Genomic DNA, 24,159 nt, shown 5'->3' with positions numbered 1-24,159 from the left:
CACTTAAGGAGTACAATCAGAAACAGCTTTTTGATTACCTCTATTGCCTATAGTTCTACAGATTCCTGATTTGGTTCTGTACTATTCCTGTCCTACATGATTCAAGTAACGGTAATTAAATCAGTGAAGTCTGGTCACGACTGCACCCCAAACAGAATGACTGGAAGTCTGCAGAAAGTCTGCTTAAGACCCCTTGTGCACTGGGTGAATCGTGGTTTTGGACAGCCCTCAACACTCGCAGACCTCCCGGGAACTCACCCACAAAGTCCACAAATCTGCATGTGTGATGGACATTAGATTCAACCCTTGGGTTTTTGTGTTCTCACTTTTGCTATTATCCTAAATTGGTTTCCATACACCTTTGGGTAGTCTAATTTAACATAATCCACCCCGTTTTGGGGATTCTACCTCTGAGTCTAAAGCCTAATATTTAGCCAGCTTTTATCATAGCAGCTTGGGAATACCCAGGTGACTACACAAAGCCGACACCTTAAGATAAAACTTGTCTCAAGAAAGACTCTGGCACTCATTTTTAGGAGGCCCATACAACCCACTGTCGGGACCCTATCCAGAGATGGAGGAAATGACTAAACACTGTAGCCGTGTCACACAGGTTCAAAGTAATCTGCTGATGGAGCCAAGAGGTGATGGTGGGGATAAGAGGATGAATGGAGACAGGGAGGGACAACGGGAAGGAGTGAGGGGGATAAAGACAGGGGGGGTTTGTATGGGCATCGAGCCAGTCCCATATCCCCCAAACCTCCAACCAGCACCCCACCCTCTCACTAACACCCACTCCTCTCTTTCCCTGCAAGTTCATGCATACACTCCAGACCCATAACCCCCTCCCTTTCCCTCTCCCACTTTATTTTGCTTCCTTTCCTATCCTCCATGCTCTCAGCCTTGTAATCCCCCTCCTCCTCCACGCCCTGCTCCTCCCTCCTTCCTTCCACCTCGATCCCTCTCTTCTCCTCCCCTCCATCTCTCTCCCTTTCTTTCCGTCCTCCCCTCATCTCTCAGCATCCTTCTCTCCTGGGTCTTCTTGCTGTGGTGTGGTGCTGTTGGCAGAGCGTAGGCGCAGGCGGCACACAGACGGGAGCACAGATGGGCAGCAAGCTGCGCAGGGCGGCCAGGCACACCTGCCACACACACACACACACACACACACACACACACACACACACACACACACACACACACACACACACACACACACACACACACACACACACACACACACACACACACACACAGAGCCAAACTCTGCCACCTCGCCACACAGCCTGCCCGCCTGGCACAGTGATACAGGGACAAAAACACACTGACACACATGAATACATACTGTATATGATAGATACATTCATTTGTGAACATGCTTGCGTATACATACAAATGTTTGTTTCACACAGATTCCTACATCGAACATGCAAACAGTGTTTTTAATACACACAGAATCATTTCATCATAGATTTTTTTAAATATCCACTGACATTTTTATTCTCAAATTATTCTTTCAGATGTCAAGTTTCACTTCTAAGTAACTCAGAATAAATATTCGTAAAGGTGACATTCACACTACATGGGGATCTGGTTAACACTTTCAGGACAAAAGCATGGGCTCACTGTATGTGTGCACGCAGATGCACACATACACTTAAGCAGCGAGGATAAAGACTTATTAACACTGAAACAGAAATACACTCTTGTATGACACAGTCTTAAATAATTAAATAAATCAAATAGAAAAAAATATATACATAAATAAAAAGGGAAAAAAATAATGAAATAATGTCCAATAAAAGAGCTGAGTGAACATCTGTGTGGGATAGCCGGGGGGATTAGGCGGGTTTGGAACATTTTAAGCGCATTAAGGATTAAAAAAAGGTCAGAATGTTTAGCAACATACCGATAAACCTCTTAAGCAAAACCCAATTGGGAGGCTGTACCACGTTATCCTGTGTTTTGGGGAGGAGAAGAGAGGAGAGGGGAAGGAGGAGGAGCAGGAGGGGGAGAGTAGAGTTGACATTTGTTCCAACAAGGAGGGGAGTCTGTGAACCAACCGTCTGTGCACATACATGTAGTTACACACGTGCATGCTTGCTCATATGTGACAGCCACTGGTTTGATGTGGCTACAGAGTACATTAGCTCACTTGTTGGTTTCTATGTTGATGTTAGGGGTGTGCATGCCCGTACTGCACAGCACACACTCATAGATGAACAGCACCATTTATCAATCTGTCCAACAGTGGTGTGCCACTGCAGAGTCCACTTATTTCTGCTTTGACCTTGACTTTACTTTGGTTTTATCCCATGTTTGGATTGATCAGCTTGTACAAAAAGAGAAATATAGTTTGTACATTTGTCTGAGACTGCAGGGTGCAGAGTGCTTTGGGGTCATGTTTGAATGTGTTTTAATATTTGCTTTTTTTCAGCAGAGCTTTAGTTCTTTGCTTTACTCTGCTCTACTGGCTGTCTGCTGGCCATAAAGAGTGACTGACTGTCAGTTGGGCAACAGCATAATCCAAAAGTTCACTGTGCCAAAATCTCATCCACAACTGTTGGATGGTGGGTTGGCGGATTGCTTTGATAGTCAGGGTAACATATCGGTTTGTCTTATCTGACCCTGGAGACCAACAGTGCAGCAGGTAATCACAGAGCAAAGAGTAAAGTCATGTGAGGAATGAGTGGAAGAAAATTAGGACTTAGTTGTGTGGGATAGAGTTACTTATAGAAGACCAGATTAGATTGTGAGACCAAAAAATATGATAAGGAGATGCCCAGATGGAATTGATGCAGAGAAAAGCCACAGAAATATGTGCTGTATGTATAAAAAGATTGTAAGAGGGAGAGGGAAACCACAGTGGGGGCGGCACAGTGATGTATGTCAAGGCCTTGATGACTTGGGGTTATGTTGATTGTGGTGGGGTCATGAGATTTACAATGGAGCCTGAAGGGAAATTCTGCAATCAGCAACCAGTGATGGCCGCCATCGTTAAGCTGCAGCCACAGAGAGCCATGGCAGTTCAAAAGCAGTCTCTCAGCACAAAGTTACCACAGCAAGCCTTTATGTTGTAACATACAGAACTAAGTGCTAAAGGACTAATATTTAGGCAAACATTTACATGTAGCTGTCTTTGTTGTCAGTTAAATCTCAAAAATCGGACTTGAATGTTTTACCAAGCTGGAGAGGAAAGGCCAGTTTCTGCTCATGATTGTCCCAACTGTTGCATCAAGATTCACTCGTGCACAGAACCATGTAGAGTCAATGTTGTCAATCCAGTGTCTTATATGTAGAGCTGCAAGAATTTAATCGATTAGTGATTGACTATTACAATCGCTAACTAAGTAGTTTTATGATTCTGGGATTTCAGCTTCTTAAATGTAATTTATTTTTAAGGTTTCTTTGCTCCTCTCTGACAGTAAACTAAATATCTTTGGTGTGTAAAAAAACAACAAAAAAAAACATCATCCTGCGATTTGGGAAACTACACGATGAATCAAGAATTTTATTATCAAAATAATAATCGTCCATTGTAGCGCAATTTATATGTGCTGGTTACACTAGTTTATCAGTTTTATTAGCAACAATTGTCAAACATAGTTGGATATCGGAAAGACTCTAACAGTCCTACTTGTGCTTCTTGTTTTAATGTGGACATCATTACACAAAACTGTTTTTATCTGTGTGTAGTTCTTTTTTAATTCACTGTTTTGAGGGGGCTGCAGGGCCAGCTAAAATATTTGAGGTACATGAGGTTTCTGCTGGTGGAGGTGGAGGGGCATCCTGGGGGGGGCTGCAGTACTATGATTGGGGTTGCTAAAGGGAGGGCTTTGGGGGGCTGTGGTGGGAAGATAAGGGGCTGGATGTGTGGTGAGGAGGCTGGGGGGGGGGTTCTGCTGTTGTAGGCTGCAGCTGGCAGAGCGGTGATAATCAGCAACCAGACCTCCTGTCTTACCTCCCCTCCTGCCGTATTCAAGTCTCTACCGAGCTATATGATGCACTGTTGAACTCAATGGTGGCACTGATTTCCAATGAGTGATGTAGTGTTGTGGTGTAAGCACAGTGTTAGTCGCTAAGAAGCCTGAGCTCATAAAATTTGAACCAGAACCATTGAAAGCTTCAGTGTCTAGCCAGGAAATCTCATTGTACAGTCTCCACGACAGTTGAGTTAAATAAACCCTTTCTCTGTAGACAGCACAGAACATATGATCAAAACCTCTTCTCTTGGAATTTTAAGGAATTTAACAAAAAAAATATTCAAATGGAAGTCATGGTATCTGCTGTTAATTAACAAGATCAATCCTTTGGTCTTGTGTGCTCTAAGCGCAGATGTGGTTTGGCCATTCGGCCTCGAGCTACGTTCATACTACTACCTTTTCATCTCTCTAAGTTGCCTACTTAGAGAAAGCAACTATAATAAATGGGGAAAAAAATATGTGGACCACCAAGAAAAATATCCGGAACATTCAGATTATGGGCACCTGGGTAGAGCGCCGCACTCGCCGCAAATCTGAAATTTTGAGGAAAGTTAACTAGTGGGCTTGCAGGACAACGTCCGGAGCAACATTTGCAGAAATTTACATTCTTCCTTTGACAGCCCTTCCAGAAAATGTCAGTAATATCCAGACTTTGTCTGAAAACAGCTTAAGATACAGCAAGTGTTGGATTTCAGAGTGCAGGGTTTTCCCAAAATGTAATATGTCCTCTTTAAAAAACAACAACTTATCTGTTCCTATACAGTATAATGCTCAAAAGTAGGGGATATCATTGTATTATAAAGAAAGATCTCCAGAAAAGATATCAGGGGTTCAATTGTGTCAGTTACACAGTCCATGGTGTCAGTTGGGTATTTTGAGAAGGCCCCGGGGGGAAATCCTGGGTACTTTACTGTCCCTTCTTCATTGCCTTTTTTTTTTTTTACATTTAGCAGGTACCAGGAACAGAACATTTGTAACTTTCTTCACATGCAAAATAAACATAACTGAACAAGTGCTGCAAGTTCTTCCACCTTAGAGCGTGTGTGCGTGTGCATGCTTTTGTGTGTGCACGTTATATCAAAGTAGGAAGTCGGCTTTGCTAAAGTCACTGTGGAATCTTCCATTTGTACCTTGAACTTCCATCTGTCAGCATATGTTCTCTTGAAGTCTTGTGAAGCTCTGTGGCAGCAAATCATCCTCTGATACGTGCACACTGCACATACAGTAAGGTGGCTGTGTATCCATCCAGTGCATGTATGGTGTGAGAAATAGACTGTTTACAATATTGTAGAGCTCTGTGGTGAAATACTACACGACGGTAAAAAAGTTCATTGAAGTCAGGTTGTTTTCCCAACAGCTTTCATTGGCCATCATATATGTTTACTCTGAGTGTGTACCTCAGTGTTTGTCCAAGTCTGTGTGTTTGAATGTGTCTGGGTGCGTGCACGGTGGGGCGCAGCCTCGTATGTTTGGAGTGAGTGCCGTCAGTTAGCTGGAATGTGGCGCTACCGCCAATGCTAAGATGGCTGCCAAGCTCTAAGATGGCTGCCAGGATTACACCCAGCCAGTGAGAGACAGAGAAGTGTGAGAGATTCTGCATGCGAAGAGAGGAGAAAAAGAAGCTCTCTTTCATTTCTGGTCTCTTTCTTTCTTTCATTCTCGCTCCAGTCTGTCTCGCCCCTCTCTCTGTGGATAAGCAGTGCTTCGCAGGCAGCGAGACAGGTCTGTTATTGTTTCTGCTCAGTAATCTGTGGCTTAGTGTGGCTGCAAGGCAAGTGCTGCTGGCAGGAGTGTGTGTTCTCTGTTATCACCTACAGCCTGCAGATAAACACCTCCTTTAGCTAGCCTGCTAGGTAGCTACTGCCTAGCAAGGCCTGAATGGATGGCCGGTAGGAGTGGCCGCGACACCACGCCAGTCCCAGAAATGGAGCACAGTCTCATTCACCTGTGGTCACAAAGGTTGAGGAAATACGGACAGCTGACAATCATATGTTCGTCATGCATTCATAAACATGTATGCATTGACACATCTGACGTCTTTTTTATACGGCCAGGACAAGAATGCACCCTCTTTAGACCAACTCTTCTCAGGACTCATATTTCAAAACCTCATCCAGCAGCCTCCTCTTTTTGCCTGTAGCTCTTCCAGGTCGACAGTAATTGTGGCCCTTTGTTGCCAAGACTTGGCATGTTTGTGTCTGCTCTTTTGAGTGAAGCCCCAGTGCTTTCGTAGACAGCTCATAATAGGTGTGTGTTTGTGCAAATGTGTGCATGTGCATGTGTTTTCACTTGATCCAAAGAGGAAGAGTTTTGCTGCAACTTTTAAGATACTCTGCTTCGAATTACCCGGGCCTGCCAAACTGGTATGGTCAGCCTTTTCATAGGGGCAGTAGTTTGTGTGTTGGTGTATTTACATTTGTGTGTCCAATCAAGGATTATAACATGTATTTGAATATGACGATTAGAGAGTGAAGCTGAATGTGTGTGCGCGTGCGTGCGTGCGCGTGCGTGCGTGCGCATGCGTGCGCAAGGTGCTCTGTTTACGCAGACTAAATCCCTACCAGCAAGAAGGTATTAAATAGGATTAGGACGAGGGATATGATTGCGTGGTTAGATACTAAATAGCATAGCAGCACACTGTAAATCATTGCACCTTAAGTCAGGAGGGACAGAGAGAGAAGGGAGAGAACGTGTTTAGGTACAAGAGTGACACACACACACACACACACACACACTCACAAGATGTATACCATACCCCTGCACACACTGCACGCCCTTATTCCCTCTCACACCTCAAATATCACAGTTTTGGCAGCATGGATACATAGCTATGATTCACCGAGACATTGTACACTTACCAGTATGTTTTTCAAACCAGATCCTAACCATTTGTCTTTCCCCACTCCCCCCTTCCTGTCTGTGTGCAGAATCCGGACAATCAGACAGCTCCAGCCAACAGGGGGACACAGACATTAAACCACCGCCCAATGGTAGGCACACACACCCACACACACACACACAACCAAACAATGTCATATAAGCACACTAGAATTGATTCCATCATGCCTATCAGTCGTAATATATTACGATTATGGATCCAATTAGCAAACATACTCACACAGATGTTCATGCACAAACATAGCTGCAGATGGTCAACCTCTCAAATGGGTTCCTTTTAATTTTTTTTAGTTTTAGTTTGATTGTTTCAAATTCAATTCTATGAATTTCTGATGTAGTGGGGTTTTTCCCCCTCTAAAGCCTTGTTGTGGGTATATGTAAGTCCTGGTCACCTCCTTGTCTGTACAGGGCACCTGAGTTTCCAGGACTGCTTCGTCACCTCAGGGGTGTGGAACGTGGCAGAGCTGGTCAGAGTGTCACAGAGTAAGTAGTAAAAACACAACAAACAGAGGTGTGGAAACAAAAACAAAAACACACAGTAGCAAAATGATTTGCGTATTTCTGTTTCTTGATTGAGACAAATTAAACTTCAACAAAACATCTAAATTTTGATTTGACGTAAACTGAAGGAGCACAGTGCTATGCAGTGTGTATCTTTTGAGTACAGGTACTACTGAGTCACAATGTAACTCTTGGAATATATCTGGAACTCATCACCTCAACTCATTCCTTGCCTCCCCCTTCCTTCTTTTATTTGTCTTCCTGTTAGCTCCTGTTGCCACAGCGTCAGGTCCTAACTTCTCACTGGCTGACCTGGACAGCAGTCCCAGCTACTACAACATCAACCAGGTGGCTCTGGGGCGACGTTCCCTCACCTCCCCGCCCTCCACCAGGTACACAGTCTGTGCTGTAATTTCATACAGACAACAGTAGTTTACAGGTGTACAGAGGTGTATATTGCTCTGGAAACACCAGTGACCGCTATACAAGTCCAGCTGTTTGCCATTAGTAGAGTCTCTGGTGGGCAAAGCCGCCATGTGGCTTTTAGCAATGCTACTTTGGCAACGCGATTTGCTGTGATGCCAAAGGAAGACTGGAGGGAGGTGTGCAGTCACATTAATGTCTTCCAATGGTGTATCGCTTCTTATTGCAAGGATGACTTCTCTGGCAAATAGTTCACCATTTCATTGAGGTTTCTTGCAGTGAATGACGTTAAGTACCACAGCCCATTTCCACTCTTGGAATCTATCCTGAACCTCTTGACTGTATACTGTATGTGTGTGTATGTGTCTCTCTGTTAGCTGTTCTCCTCTTCATGTGATGTGTGATGGCTCTTTCTGAGTTTTCCTCTTCTGTGTCTTTCTTAACTTGTCTCTTTCTCTCCTCTTACCTCTGTCATCCACCGTCACTTTAGGTCTGAGGTGGAGTTGTACGCAAATCTTCCACGGAGGTAGTTATAAACACAAAGACACACATGAATGGGACACATGCACAGAAACGCACACACAGAGACACACAAACAGAGAGAGTCTAACTGTGTTGCTGTCCCTGTCTTCTTACTTTTCTTTCCGTTTCCTCCTTTTTCATTAATACTTTTGACATTTTGTGTGCTTTGTCAGTTCTGCTCCAAAACTTTGATAGTATTATGGTTTTCACTGTAAGGAGCACAACGTGGAGCCTCTTTAAATGTTGTTTGTTGTGTTTAAATGCTTAAGTTATCGGCTTTGAAAGGTATTTTGTCCTTGATCTATACCTTAACTGCCATCATGTATTTGAAAAAAAAAAATCAGGCCTCCGCTGCCTCTCTCTTTCTGCCTCCCTCCTCTCTTCAATCCTCCAAACATCCTCTCAATGCCCCTCAGCTCCAACAAGAGGAAGTCATTAGATGACAGTGAGCTGGAGAGTCCTACAGATGATGTTTTCTACCCTGGACGCTCGCCTGCTGCCAGCTCCTCCCAGTCCAGCGCGTGGCCCAATGACATGGATGCAGGTACCCCCCTATCCCACCCCACACCTCTCACCTCACTAAGCAGGCAGCATTAAGCTTTTTCACACCCCTGCCTGACCCCATACCATACCACCAACATCACCAAAGTCCAAACTGAAGCCTCCATGTGACTTTGTCTCATCTTCATCCACTGCCTCAATTATTTACAGTATATTGACTGTTATGTACACAGCCCTGACCCTGACCATACTACAACTATGATTGCAACTCGCACTAACAAATTGATCATTTGTCAAGAATAAAACAAACATTAGGATTACTCAATGCATCCAATATTGAAAGCTATGATCATGATTGACTAAGCTATTTTTATCAAAGTGTCTAGCAATATGAAAACAAATAGTAAAACAAAAAACAGTAGTATGAAAGTAGTATGTGATACTTTGCTATATATTTTCAAGATTTTTAGAATATTTATATGTACTGTAGTTGAAGATCACCTGATTTTCTCAGATTTGTCTCAGTTTATGACAAAGATAAAGAAAAAAGGACTGCTGCCAAAATAAAGGAGACTTGGATAAACATTACACATCACTCTCACCTTAACTTGGATATTATTATTATATAATTTACAATAATTAGAATTGTATTATTGTTTAGTAAAGGCATCAACATGTTTTAAATAACAGTGTGTGCCATTTTCTTTGGTCAGAATATTTTCAACACCATCTCTAAAACTAACACTAACTCTATTATCCAGCAAATAACTGCGGATATTTGGGACTACAGATGCCACGATGCATCAAGGTGGAGATGACAGCTTACATTAGCCTGTATTAGGGCTTTATGCTGGTGTTTCCTTTGTTTTGGCAGTAACCACTACCTCTGTGATTCCGCTTTGGACATTACCCTCTTTTGTTCTACCTCATCTCTCAAAGAAACCAGTAACTCCAAGAAAAACCCCTCTCTTGTTTACTTCACTTGAGTCCTCGCCCCCCATCCCAATGCTCCATGTTTCCTCACCTTTAAAGTCATGAACACATATACAGTTTACCTGATATCCTTCATACACAAATGTCCCCTCTTACTTTTTCCCTTTGCCTCTCTCTCTCTCTCTCTCTCTCTTCCCCTATCTCATTGTTAACAATACCCTTCTCCACTTTCAGTGCAGCACCATTTGGCGAGTGTGCAGGAGAGGAAGATAAAACATGAAAACGATGGCGTGCAGTTTCCTTACCATGGTTAGAACAACATTGATTACACTCATTTATTTGCTATTTACCAGCCTATATGTAGGTCGGTTATTCCTCTATGTATGTATATATAGTGATGCATATAATATATATGTGTATATATTATATATGCTGTATGCATGTGTGAATGTGTTCATGTGAATTGTATGAATGCCTGTGGTAAAGACAAAGAGAGCGTACATAAAAATTAGTTTTTATTGAAATTACATTTCATGTGATGAACGGTAGCAGGATTGTCAAGGATTATTCATTTCAGACTTCACTTTCTGAGTGAAGTGTGAGGCTACATGATCCTCACAAGATCCCTGACTCCATCTTTCTCACTGAAGTCAGTCCCTCAAACGGCATTTTAACCAGCAGATGACACACATGCACATATTCTGTACATACACAAACGCTCCACCACACACACGGTGACTCACACACTTCCAACCCCCTCATGTGCAGACGTTCACACATTGAAACACACATGCTTATCGTGCTCCCCACCCCTGCAGGTGTTCAGGTGCCTGCCTTGCCTCTTCCGCTCCATCCCTCCCTTGCTTCAAATCCCCCATTAAGATTCTTACCGTCTGTGGATCAGAGGTGTAAAACCCTTCCTCCTGCTCCACAGCTCCCCCTTCAACCCTCCATCCCTGTCTCCCTTCTGTCTAATTGAAAGCGTGTACGGTAGGAAGGACCCTGGGGAGGAAGAAAACATGTCAGAGGAGAGAAGCAGAAAGCAGTCGAGTGGATGGGAGGTTAGGGAGGGAAGAGAGGAGAGGACTTAAATGGTGATAGGTAATGAGTGAGAGGAGTTGTCAGGTTGTGAACTAAGGGAGCCAAGATCCCTGGTTAGGTCTTGCCCCAGTCTACCCTCACTGGAAACTCAGCGGCTGCTCTCATGCTCCTGCTCCACTTAGCTGTAAATGTAATTAAGAGGCTGCTCATCAGAGCCACAACAGAGGCTGCTACATGCCTTAGCGCACCAGAGCCTCGCCTCCCATCTTGTTTCTGTGACTCTCTCTCTCTGCCTCCCTGTGTATGTGTACCACCCCCGTACTCTCCAAAGTGCAGAGCATAGCCTTGTACACCTCCTAATGAGTTTGGCAAATAGAGGTGTAGACTAGCATGCAAATCTGGACCCTCTACCAATTAATTTACAGAATCCAAGTGAAAAACTAGGAAGCCAAAGCATTTTGTAATTATCAGGCTTTTTTTAATTTTGTGTGGGTTTAGAAATAATTTTAAACAGTAGCTAGAACAAAACATATTTCACACTTGAGAAACCAAGGCAAAAAGGAGACACTGATGGGAATGGGTGGAGCAAAAATTGAGCATGTAGAGAATGTGTGATTTTGGTTCGGTGTGTATCCAATTTTCCAAAGGATCCCACCTGCCACAGGCAAAGCTCATCTGGGAATTCCTGTCCAGGTTGGGGGGTATGTAAACAAGCGAGTACACACACAAACACACAAACTAAGGGGTTTCTAAGAAATACACACAGGTGTGCCTCCCCATCTGTCCACAGCACCATCTATTCCCCCTGACTTCCACCGTGACCAACAGAACACACACATGTATGAAGATGCATTCATACATATAAATCTCACAAACAAGGTTACATTCAGATACACACATGATAGATTTCTGCACACATTTCACATTTCGTGCACACACACACACACACACACACACACACACACACACACACACACACACACACACACACACACAGGCACAGCTGAAGCATGGTCCCAGATGGTATTTCCGTGTGTGTGTAGCCTTGGGATCTGTGAGGATGCTGGAGACATCTGCTCCACAGGGGCTAGAAGAGGGGTGGGGGAGGTTAGTGGAGTCAAACGAAACAACCGTGATTTGATATTAGTTCCAATTATTGTGAAATTTTCCTGAGACACCAGAGACTTGTGGTGGTGGGGGCCATGTTTAGTGCTTTGAGTTAAATGTTACAGGCCCCTGGAGGGAAACGGCTGGAGTTACATATGTGCTTTAAATTCACTGGAGAGGAGAGAATTCCCTTTCTCTGCTTCACTTGTTTAAACCACTATCTCCTGTCTTTTCCGTGTGTGTGTGTGTGTGTGTGTGTGTGTGTGTGCGCGTGTGCATGTGCGCGCGCGCCTGCCTCTGTGTGTGCTTCAGAGGCGCATCTGGTGGCAGGCCTGTTAGCGCAAAGAGACAGAAGGGTCATCATGGGAGCGCTTGATTGGTTGCCAGTGAAATACTAAGGCTTGCCAGGAGAGGAAACAGTGCAGTTGTGACATACACACACACTCAAACCAGATCAGTCCACTGCACAGTTTCTGAAATATTGTCTTTCATATTACTTCGTGAAAGTGACAGTGTTAGAACGTCCTGTGTATACTGTTGTCAGTATTCATCTGATCTTCTGTTTCCAGGCTTATATTTTGTACTTGAGTTTTCCATTTTACTTCCAAAATAAAAGCACATAACTACCTCGCTGACACCATAATTCCATGATCTATAAGGTTCTGATTTATTCCAATCCTAATTCTTTCTCAGCTTTCCCCTCCAGGTGCCTTTCCTTCTTTAGGTCTCTGTTGACTATGTTTATTTCCAGTGACAGTGTCATAGCAATCACTGCTAACTGCTGGTGTCAGAAGTAGGATCGGGTTTGTGTTCATGCTTGGAATTTGTCTGACAGTACAATACGCCCCCAGACTCCCGCTATAGTGGGGGGAGAAAAAAAAAGAAATATATGTCTGCTGAAGACATAAATGGTTCACACATATTCACTCCCACCTGCTTGAGACTTAACTCTTTCACACAGGGAGGGAAGGTTTTACACGCCCCCACACTCCCATAGACTTTCACACGTCTCCAGCTGGAGAACTGAGGAGGAATCGCATTTAATGCCTTTTTTGATGCGGAGGGGCCACAGAAATAGACAACAAAAAAATCAGTCTAAAAAAAAGTTTAAAATCAGAACATTAACACATCACTCACTGAGGAAGATTAGAGGAAAACTTGCAAAAAAAGAAATGTGTCTGTTGCTTCATCAGTTAAATGTGGTGGGGTGGTGGTAAGGGCCTTTTGTCTTTTTGTGATTCAACATGTGCTTTTGCTTTCGAGTGTGTTCAGACATAGTGTGCATGAGTGTGTGTGAGCGAGAGATAATAACCATATTTAACATCTTATGACATTCCAATTTCATACATGTCGTCAGAGCAACGCATTGAAAAAAAAAAGAGACACTACTGAATTTTTACAGGTTCTGCTTTGCTCTCTCGCTCCCTTGCATATTTTCATGTCTCCCACGTTCTTCTCGCCTCTCTCTCTCTATCTCTCTCCCTCCCTCTGTCTGCTCTCTCTGTCCGTCTGCTTGTCTTTCGCACTCAACAGCTGCCGTGTCCATACTGTACAGTGTGCTATTTCTGAATGAAGCCTTCTTCTCGTGCAGCCAGCCTGTGAGCTTCGCTGAAGCCAGACCACAACTAGCTGACTGTGGCTGTATGGTGGCCATGCTCATATACAGAGACAGCCTGGAGTTGACACCTGAAAGAGAGAGAGAGAAAGAGATGAGACAGAAAAAACATACAGTGGCACAGAAGAGTTTATTATAGCTACAGATGTGATTTGACTCTGAAAACAAAGAACAGATTCAGCTTTAGCTTCACCTGTTTTTCCACTTTTTTATTTATGATATATTACTCATGGGAATCTGACAATAAATATTTGAATGACTTATTACAACCTAGGAGCAGCAAAACCCCATGATTTTGGTTACTGATTGACTCATTGAAACTGTCGGAGTGAATGACCAACAACCAAAAGAATAGGAAGTGCGCTGCCATCAACCAGTGAAGAAATGAAAACAATCTAATCAGAAAATCATGATAATCCAAGTCCCCTTTAATAAGAAACAGACCGATTTTTTTAGTGTAGCTAATTAAATAAGCAACATTTTGTTGATTAAAAACACCTCTCTCTTTTCCTCCCTCCCCCCTCCCCACTTATTTTTTTTTTTTGTGTTGATCCCATTTTTTTTTCGCCAGGACTGTCCTCGCCTGGTTCACTTAAGAAGCCGGGGAAGTTTGATTTCAACGCCCTGACTTCCCAGACGAGGTCCCCCCGCATGGCGTTCACACACCACCCGCTGCCTGTGCTGGCAGGAGTGAGACCAGGTGAGAGCCCTGCCATGAACCCAACAACTCCACCCCCCTTTTGTAATCTGTAAAAGAGAGAGAAGGAAAGGGAGTGTCAAACTTGATCTTAGATTGCCATATCAACACCTCAAAACTTCCCTGGAAACCAACAGGACAAATTTGGCATCGTGTGCCGGAAAATGCAAATGCTAAACGTAGTTTCTGAGAAAGCAAAGCCAAACTTTCCAGTCCTACAGTTGCAACTACTGAGATGCAACATGCCTGCAGAGTTTCACCTGTTCAGTGTCCCTGCTATCGTCATGGCTTGGCATAAATTTCTCTCTCTCTCTTTCAGCATCTTTCCATCCATCCATTTTTACCACCATCTTTGTGTCTGTGTTTGTATTAATATTGTCATTGCATGGTACCATTGCTGCATCCATTCTCTTGTGACTGATTTGCCTCACATCTTACTGCTTTGTGCATTTGTTATGTTTTTTTGGAAGTCAGTTCTTAACCTTTAAACTGACAAAACTGTCTATTTTGATATATTGCACTTGACTGGCTGTATTAACTTAACAGATGGAACTATCAACCTAGTTAATTTATGTTATCATAAGAGCAAACCTTTTATGTCTCGTACATAAGAGCAAAACTGTATCTCGAAATGGTCAAAACAGCTGCTCTTCCAAGAAAAATATCCCCAAGACACACTGTCTGAAGTAAAATATAAAGATTCTTTATTATAAAGGCAAGAACAAGACGACAACAAAGGACCAGTGTGTATTAACACAAGGTCTTCACTGGTCCATTGCTTTGCCATAGTGCACCTGTTTTCCTGTTCAGATTTTTGGAGATACAGTCATGAAAAGGAGAAGGAAGATGTAGCAGGGATTGATACAGAATTTGTACCCACGCAGTCACACAGATAAAATTCTTGCTGTAGCCTCCAGTGTTACCCAGTTCTTGTTTCAACAGAGTCACTGAGGACAAGTTGTCCTCATAAGAGCATTTCAGTCCTATAGGATAACCGACATGGTTTCTCCATCTCCAGTCTGAGAATTCCCAAAGTCTCGAGGATCTCAAGTTTGCCAACAAGTCCCCGTAGGCTGGTCTCACTTTTCAGGAGGAATAAATATGTCCTCCTCTCTCCGTCTCTCCCTCTCATTCCGTTTGTCTCTCAAAGGGATCGTTTGGTCCGCAGCCAAACACGGCCTACCATCTAAAGGTCATTTGGACTCATTGCCCTCCGTGTTGAAATGTATTGAATTTTACTTGCGGAGCTCCCCACAGTATATTTAGAAAATTTTGCACAGGCCGGATCTTGCACCATTAAGCCATGTTGTTTATCTGCACAGAGCAGTCCTGGGCCCCCTCGAGAATCCAAAACACCAGATTGAATTTTGCTTTTGAGTTGATTTCAAATATTTGCTTCTCAGTTTTGTGTGCGAGTTAAAGAGGTGTGAGGGTACTAGCTCAGGTTTCTTTGTTCCCCGACTAACTTCTCACACTCCCCAAACTGAATGTGAGGACAGTTGGCTAAGAGGTTTTCATGTAATGGAGATGCTGTAATGAGACAGTGTTTAGAGGTTGTGTTTGGGTGCATTTATACACATACACACACACACACACACACACACACGCGTGCATGTGTAAATTTACACTCTTGTGGAGGACTCTCTGTGCTAAAATGGCTGCCATCCAAATGGAATGTCCCTCGGAGGCCTTGGTTCTATAAAGAGACTGGAGGATGATGGGAGGGAAGGAGATAGATGAAAAGAGAAATGGGGGTAGACACAGTTAGCAGTCATGGCTTGCCTTGGATCGTCTGGAGCTGTTAGTTCCTGTTGTATAGGTCTAGTGAGTGCTGGTGTGAGGACTGGATGGTTTATGTCCTGCTTTTGGCTCACAACTCTCGTGGAGAGCTGCCAGCTCGACTGAAGTCTGACTACACTAGTCTGGAGAGTCCACCATTGTGGCAGCGAGTACACAAACACACAGACACACACACACACACACACACACACACACACCAATATATGTACAAAGACAAATGAAAGCTGCAAGAGATGGAACATCACATTTATACAGACAGAAAAGAAAAGCACATGCAAACAAAGAGACACAAAAAATTCACTCAAAACCACTGACACAAAACGACCAGAATACACCAATGCAGAAAAACACAGAAGTTCGAACGATCATGCACTTACACACATTGTGAGTATAGTATACACAAGAGATTGTAGGTGACAGACATAATCACAGATGCTTGTTCACCAGGCTCCCCTCACCTAGCAGCCTGCCTCTTTAGTTTGGTGAGCCAAATCGCCAAATCCTTAGAATCTAAACAGACAAGACAGACTTTGGTGCCGTGTGTGCGTGCGTGCGTGTCTGATTAATGTCTCTGGGAGACGTTTTGTGGTCAGCTGGGAGCGGAGGGGAGATTTTCTCTCAAGCTTCAAACTACAAGGCAGAACCGCACAGCGAGGATATGCTGCTGATTGATTGCACATCACCGTCAAGCAATAAAACTAAAGTGGAAAAAAATCCAGTGTGTGTGTGTGTCTCATACCCCAGTGGTCCTTCTGAGTTTGTGTCTGTGTGTGAGTGCGTAAGGGAGAAATGGACTAGGAGCGTCAGGCAGAAAAATACTGTAACACACTCAAGCTTGTAGTGGACTGCGAAAGTATGTGTGCATGTGTAGTGATGCCAGGCCAGATGTACAGAGAAATCTAGTGGGCTGATTTATAAAATGAATGTGACCAGATGTTGCCCACTAGCCAAGGATAATGCCAGTCATTTGTAAGCAGAAGCAGCTTCAGTCAGTCAACCACAAGAGAATGTTGCAACTATTTTCCATGTTATGACAATAATAGGCCTGAGTGGCAACCTGGTCTTTGATGCCAGCTGAGTTGGTGCTTCGTTGAAACATATGCATGTCTCAATAATGGTCAGAGGTGTGCATGTTAATGTGCTGAATGTCAGTGTGTAGAGAGTTATGTATGCTTTATATGTGTGCTATGTTTGAGTGACCTGAGCTTCAGTGTATTTTTCACGCTCTTGGTCTTTTTCTTGCATCTTCTCCTCACTTGCCTCTTCTCTTTTCCCATTCCTGTTGCCACTTTTCTCCCCAGGGAGTCCCCGTGCCTCAGCCTCAGCCCTGCACTTCCCCTCCTCCTCAATCATTCAGCAGTCCAGCCCATACTTCACCCACCCCACCATACGCTACCATCACCACCAGGACCCGCTTAAGGAGTTTGTACAGTTTGTGTGCACCGACGGCTCAGGACAGCCCAGCGCACAGGTAAGTGACCGTGGGTTCAGCAAAGACAGAAAAGAACATTTGACACTGAAGAAGTTGCAGAATGAAAGAAAGTCAAACCACAAGGAGAAAAAAAGTCATGATTATACAGAGAATAACTTCTACGTTATTTTATATTTGTTTTGGAGGATGAACGGGTACAACAAAGTCAAGTGAGCCTAGTAAAGGGACAAGAGGATGAGGCAGCCGGATGTGCTAAAACAGAAGTGGAAAATTCTTAGTAGATAGAGCTACTGGCAGAGGATTTACTATAGATAAGCAAGGCTGCATAATGTGAAAGACCTGTAATGAATTACTAGATAGATCAAGATCAGTAGTGTTTGGACAGTTGGGTAGTCATGGAAGGAACCTGAAGCAGACATTAAAGACTCCCGATGTCTTCTTGTGAAACAAGCCACCGCCATTTTTAGTGACATTCCTTCACTCTCAAATATGATGTTTTCCCAAAGGGAACATCCCAGCCAGTATAATCACTTTCTCTGCAGAATGCATGACAGAAGATTATGATGAATTAAAACACACCAGGTGTCAGATAAGTCTGTAGAAATTAGTAAGTGGTTGTGGGTGAGGTGTCAAGAGCATAATTCAGTGAAGCATCAGTGCAGGGAGGTGCCCCTTCTGTGACCCCAATAACATGACCGCACTTATCCTGAAAGCTACACACATTACAAACCTTGGCACATTACACAGTTGACTGTCAACTGGCCTCGTGGGGATATTTCCGAACTTCCTCAGATGCTCGGTGCTGGTAGTACTGTAAACCACTACTGTAAACTTGGCCTTCTGAGCAACTTTTATACCACTTGTCAAACCCTTTTTTTTTTTCATGACCTATTGTCCTTTGTTCTCATCACTTCACCCACCAAAGACCCAGTAGAACTTGTCCATGCACACACACTGCGCACACACACACAGACACATGGCAGATTTACCTCTTCTTTTTTTTTTAATTCTTACATTTCACTGTAACAGTGTTCCTTGTGACAGCTCCTTTGTTCCTTCCCCCTGTGTGTGACAATGTTCATCACGTTTCCCGTTCCTATATCTACTTTTGGCCAGACTGTCTAAAGTTTTTATGTGTGGTATTGGTAAAATTGTCAGAGTTTGGTGATCTCTCGTGTGTGTGTGTGTGTGTGTGTGTGTGTGTGTGTGTGTGTGTGTGTGTGTGTGTGTGTGTGTGTGTGTGTGTGTGTGTGTGTGTGTGTGTGTGTGTGTGTGTGTGTGTGTGTGTGTGTGTGTGTGTGTGTGTGTGTGTGTGTGTGTGTGTGTGTGTGTGTGTGGCTCCCTGCTGTGAACTGTATATACTCGGGGTGTGTCCTGCTCACCCTGTCTGTATGGTCCGTCTGCAGCCTAATGGAGGTGGCCAGAGCAAAATGTCGGGCTCCTTCCTGCTGCCCCCGCCACCCCCGGTGGCACGCCCTGTGCCCCTCCCCATGCCCGACTCTAAAACCATCAGCACGCCCACTGACGGCGGACTCAGCTCACCCGCATCTCCGTGTAAGTCACCCCCCCCACTCCCACTTCCCTCCACAAACCCCCATTACAGCCCCAGTCTCCCCACAGACGGCTCACAGAGGCCAGTCCAAACCAGTTTTAGACTCCCGTAGATTGATTAGCTCTTAGCTGGCAGCTGTTCCAAGCAACAATACATCACGTCTGTTGTGCTAGGACAAATATAGTCATCATAGAAGACCCTGTATTAATGTGCAGTAGAGCTACACTGGGGCATTTTTTCCTGTAGTCAGATCTGGGACTTCCACAATGACTACTGCTGTAGTTTTTCATTGTTAATCTGGCCGTCTGCTTCCTGTTAGGATGCAGTCTGTTCAGTCAAACACTCAGCAGCCCTGGGAGCTTCACTCCTATTTCACCCATCACCTTATGGACTGTACGCCACAGTACTGTTCCAGCGAGATCCAATTCTGACAAGGCAGAAGCCACGCCTTTGCCAAACCAGAGATCCTCTTTCAAAATCTTCTCTATTCCTTTCTCTCACTTGCTCTGAAGTTCAGTCTCTTTTTCTCTATTCGTAACTTTGCAAGCCTTCTCAGCCTCTTTCCTCCTTCTTTCTCAAACTTTTTCTCTCTCTCTGGTGTTGGGTTTCCTGCTAGCACCACAAGAGGCAGTGAAGTGTCTCTCTCTCCCTTCTTTTTGATGTGTTGTGCAGTTTCGGGGGAGCAGAGCAGTGCAGGGCCCTACGCACGTTGCCTCTAGCCGCAAGCCTTTGATCAGTGCAGACTTTGCATGTCTGTGATAGCGGCAATACAATCTACCCCCTTCTCTCATTTCTTTTTTGCTTTGTTCTTTTCTTTATTTGATATATTCTCATATCCTCCTTTCTTTGTTTCTTTTCCTTTATTTCTCTTTTTTTCTTTTCAAGGGAACAAAATTAGGGCAGTTGGCGTGGACTCCAAAAAAACATTATGTCCCACTTTACTCACCCAATCCCCTCGCCACTTTCACACAAATCTCACAACAATTAAAAATTGAGAACAACAAAAAACATGGAAATCACAGTATAACAAGAACAACCCAGTCTCTCTAAACATGAATGATAAACTATAATGAAACCTGTCTAATTAGTGCTCTACTGGGGAAGTGGGAGAGAGGAGTGTCATCAGGGAGCGGTGGGGCTTTGGTTGGTCCCACCCAGACAGGTGCAGTGCAAGAGTCGGGCCATGGGAGAGGCACACCAAAAGGGGGCACTGGACGGAGCAACCGGGGCACCTTCTCCTCCTTTTGTTTTGATTTTTTTTTCTCCTCTTCCTGTCCTATCAACCTTTCCTCCCCTCCCCCTTCCAACTCTCTCTCAGATTAAAGTGTCACGTTATTATTTATTTATATGAACAGCTATATAAATAAATACCGTAATTTCCGTCTCTTTTCTCATTCCGGTGAATGTTATCACTGCAAATTTTTTTTCCCCCTTCTCTAATTTTGTCTGTGATTCTCAGGATATCGTAATTACAATCATAGGAAAAACACATACATGCACACACATACACTCTCACTCTTGCATCAGTTTCCAGCCCTTTCACTGTCACCCCCACACATCCCCATCCCCTCAACCTCACTCAAGTCATGCACAGCAAAAGTTCTACTACAGCTGCCATGTTGGAGTCCAGTGAGCACAACTGCCCTAAATTTGATCCTGTGGCATCACTGAATGATGCCACTTTGTAGGCGAGAGTTCCTCTTAGCCTGTTAAATGTTAATGGCACATTGGTTAACATTGGTGATGATTAAATTTCCTCCAGTGGTCCACACTGACTGTAAACCCACAGTGAGTCCTCAGTGGCGTTTTTTATGACTTGGCTTATTACTGAGGCCAGGGGGTCACCCAGGGGATCGCCTGTGACTGATTGTACAGTTATATTTTCGGGAAATGGCTTATTGATGTTAGCACTAATCATTACAGACTGTACATCCTGTTGTTAACCACAGATTAAATGGTTAAGTGAAGGAAAGTAACCAAAAACATGAAGAAATCACCCATATGACAAATAGGTCATCACTTCCCCTGACCCTTACTGTCTTTTCCCAGTAATTTAAATTGACAGATGCATAGTCCTGTAGTGAGCTAGTATTAATAGATAGTGATGATGAGAGCATCGAACACTATAAGTGCAGTGTGTATGTGTGTGTGTGTAAAAGCATGTACACACTTGTCTCTCTCTTTTTAGCATACTCCACGCCAGGCTCCACAGCTCCCAACCGGTTTGTCGGCATCGGAACACGGGACAACTTTCTGAATATCCCCCAGCAGACTCAGGTACCCTAACACCCCTCCCTCCATTTGATTGACATCCAACCATCCACCTCCTCCTCCTGTTCTCTTTTAATGTCTCCTCTTCCTTTCCCCCCTCATTCCTCGCTGCGAGCGTGGCTGCACAGTGCTGTTGGTTGAAGCGACGTACCACCACACTGTTAATGCTGCCTTAGGGTTCACAGGGATAAGCATGTCATCCAGAGCGAAGGCCGTGATACAGAGGCAATGCTCAGACAGTGGCTCTGCATTGGCAGTGATTCAGTCCGTGGTACCAATGATGATCAACTGTATAAATATTTTTCACTAAAACTAAAAATTGAGATGACAACTGTTGACTACATCAGTTTTTGCGAAATCAGGACTTTCATATTTTGACAATACAATCCCAACTCAGACTTGACTTGCTCGCTTTTAACAGAGTTTGCGATCAAATCACACAGGTCGTCATCAGTAGATGAGATTTGCTCAATTCTTTCTTCTGGTCTATTAGTCTAACTTTATGGGCTAAATTCTTCTAAGTTGGTGGGTAGCCAGTTTCCTTTCAACTTTTGCGATGTCGGCGTTAAATTCAACACGGTCTGGTCAACGAGTTAATGAACTTGTGTGGGTGTAAAGGTGAACTATCTGTCCTCCTTTGTATTGACACATGGCAGTGGAGTAAACAACAATGGGGTTATTTCCTTAAATTTAGATAGACACTGAAACTATTGTAAATTCTGAATGTTCCCTTATTGAAGACAAGGGTTTTTTAGGAAACATGAAACAGTGAGTGGGTTCCTTTACATTTGTATAAAAAAATACTGAGAATTCCGATAATATTTCTGAGTAGGGGGTCGGTGGACCTTGTGTGTTGTGTTTTCCAGCTTGGAAGTGAGAGACTGTGCCTTTCAAGTAAGTTTAGGTTGAGGGTTGATTAATGAGCCAGTGTGGAAAATCACTGTGACCCTCCTCCTCAGCCTGTGATTCAAGGAATGTGAGAGTTAATATGAGTGGCAGGGGGGTTGATTAATTTAGTCATTCATCTGGCTACAAACGGGTTTCAGTTATACAGAATAAATCAATGTGATGGTCAATTATCAAAGCATTGACTAATAGGGGTTTAGATTAGTTTGATCTAATGTTTAATAGTTCACATATTAAACATTATATATTTACGTACACCAGTAGAACAAGTTTATGTTGAAATGTACATCAGGTTATTAATTGGCTGCAGTAGTGAAGAAAACTGCTAAATTAACTCAATTAGAAATAGAGCAGCATAACACACTACAACAAACACCAGCAACCAGAAATGAGACAGTAATCTTACCGCAGCGTGTCAGCACGTCTCTGGAAAAGGCTAGTAAGTAGACCTTGAGTTGGGATTGTGTTGCCAAACATATATTTCCAAAGACGTTCACAAGCTAATACCAGTTTAAAAGCCTCTTACTTTATGTTATATAAAAAAAAAAACTTAAAAGATTAGATGCTTGTTTGAGGTCACATTTTGCTTGTCCACATGTTACACATTGCCATCTTAGAAATGCCTATAGTGGGACATTATAATGGCCCAGGGGGGAAGCATTACTTTTGTCGATCAAAAGTATTGGCGATCATTCATTAACTTGCCCACCTACATTGACTCAAAGTTTTGTCCGTGTGTCAAGGCCTATAGTTTCAGTATTGGTTTACAGTTTCTGCACCACAGTAGTTTCCCCACAGTGAAAGTAAGCAGTGCCAGTTAGTTTCAGCTCCAGCAGTGTTGATTTATCTGTGCGAGGCCCCACAGCGTGTGCTCGTGCAGCGTGTGAGGCCAGTAGTGCACTACATTGTGGTTTCAGCTTTGGCTGCGCTCTGCCACTGGGCTGCAGTGTCTTGGGCCTCCTCCATCACCAACACAACTTTTCTCATTAGGGGCTAACCGCACCTGCCTGCAGCCAACTCGGCTCTCCTGTCCTCCCCACACATGGAAACAATCTGCATTCCTCCTCGGCACAGCTCTGTGCCGAGCTCTGTGCCCCCCCAACCCCCCCTCACATGCATCAGCTGCCCACCCTCGCTCCCTTTTCCCTCCCTCCTCCTGCTGCTCCCTCTCGTATTTTCAAGCTCCCCACCTGCACCACTCTCCCACAGATGTAGCCCTGGCACTGAGGGGACATTCACACACCGTCCAAATGTGTGTCCGTATCCACACCCACAATCACACACACACACACACACACACACACACACACACAAACACACACAATCACACTCTTCAACTCTGTGCCAGAACTCTTACCCCTCATTTTCTCCCCTAAAAAAAACAACAGGGCTTTTACAACAGCTTACATCTGTTCAGAGCACTTATTATCTCCTGCGATTGCTTATCAAACATTATTGAAAATTGTCCACTTTGAACACGTCTGCCGGGTTTTACGGTGCACACAGCGAGAACCTGGGCACTGGTATCAACTGCTCCCAGTTAGCTGAGCCTAGTAGGTCAGTAACAGCCTCGGCCAGAGTGAGTAACAGAGGTCTCTGCCTATCCTGCTGTTCTCTGGCATATGGAGAGGTTCAGACGACGGCCCTGCCAGCCCGCCTCGCTGCCTGCTCGCCAACTAGCCAAGACAGAGGGAGAGAGTCTTCCCGCTGAAGTCAGCGCGAGAAGCGGAGAAAAGCTGGACTGAGGAGCTCTCTAGTGGTGAGACCTCAGCTATGCAGGACAAGCGAGGGAGATAAGAGAGCATGTATGAAAAAAGTAAGAGGGACAGAGAGAAAGGGAGGGAAAAAAGAGAGAGGGAGTTAGTTGAAGCTCACTGCACTTCACAGTCACGTCCCGGCTGTCTGGTTGCCCGCAGCAACCAGACATGATGTCATAGGCAGTTGAACTTGGACTTGAAGGGGGGGTTTCAGAGAGGGGGG

At 44.1% G+C, this 24,159-nt stretch overlaps 1 protein-coding gene across 14 annotated transcripts in view; it reads left to right on the top strand.

Annotated features, from left to right (window-relative positions):
* LOC118312495 (nuclear factor 1 X-type) overlaps positions 1-24,159 on the top strand; it is a 107,861-nt gene that overhangs the window by 77,793 nt on the left and 5,909 nt on the right. For 4 of the 14 annotated variants that reach the window (XM_035637119.2, XM_035637122.2, XM_035637124.2 and 1 more), the window contains 10 exons: positions 6,908-6,970; positions 7,287-7,361; positions 7,648-7,771; positions 8,293-8,328; positions 8,741-8,868; positions 9,993-10,067; positions 14,093-14,221; positions 17,320-17,489; positions 18,857-19,004; positions 21,191-21,279. In XM_035637119.2, coding sequence (XP_035493012.1) covers positions 6,908-6,970; positions 7,287-7,361; positions 7,648-7,771; positions 8,293-8,328; positions 8,741-8,868; positions 9,993-10,067; positions 14,093-14,221; positions 17,320-17,489; positions 18,857-19,004; positions 21,191-21,279 — 1,037 coding nt within the window. The remainder of the gene's footprint in view (positions 1-6,907; positions 6,971-7,286; positions 7,362-7,647; positions 7,772-8,292; positions 8,329-8,740; positions 8,869-9,992; positions 10,068-14,092; positions 14,222-17,319; positions 17,490-18,856; positions 19,005-21,190; positions 21,280-24,159) is intronic. The other 10 variants (XM_035637129.2, XM_035637132.2, XM_035637133.2 and 7 more) reach the window with 8 other exon arrangements.

This window comes from Scophthalmus maximus, chromosome 8 (assembly GCF_022379125.1).
Source record: "Scophthalmus maximus strain ysfricsl-2021 chromosome 8, ASM2237912v1, whole genome shotgun sequence".
Lineage (NCBI taxonomy): Eukaryota > Metazoa > Chordata > Actinopteri > Pleuronectiformes > Scophthalmidae > Scophthalmus > Scophthalmus maximus.
The sequence above is the reverse complement of the archived record's forward strand: the minus strand, read 5'-3'. Positions and strand labels throughout refer to the sequence as shown.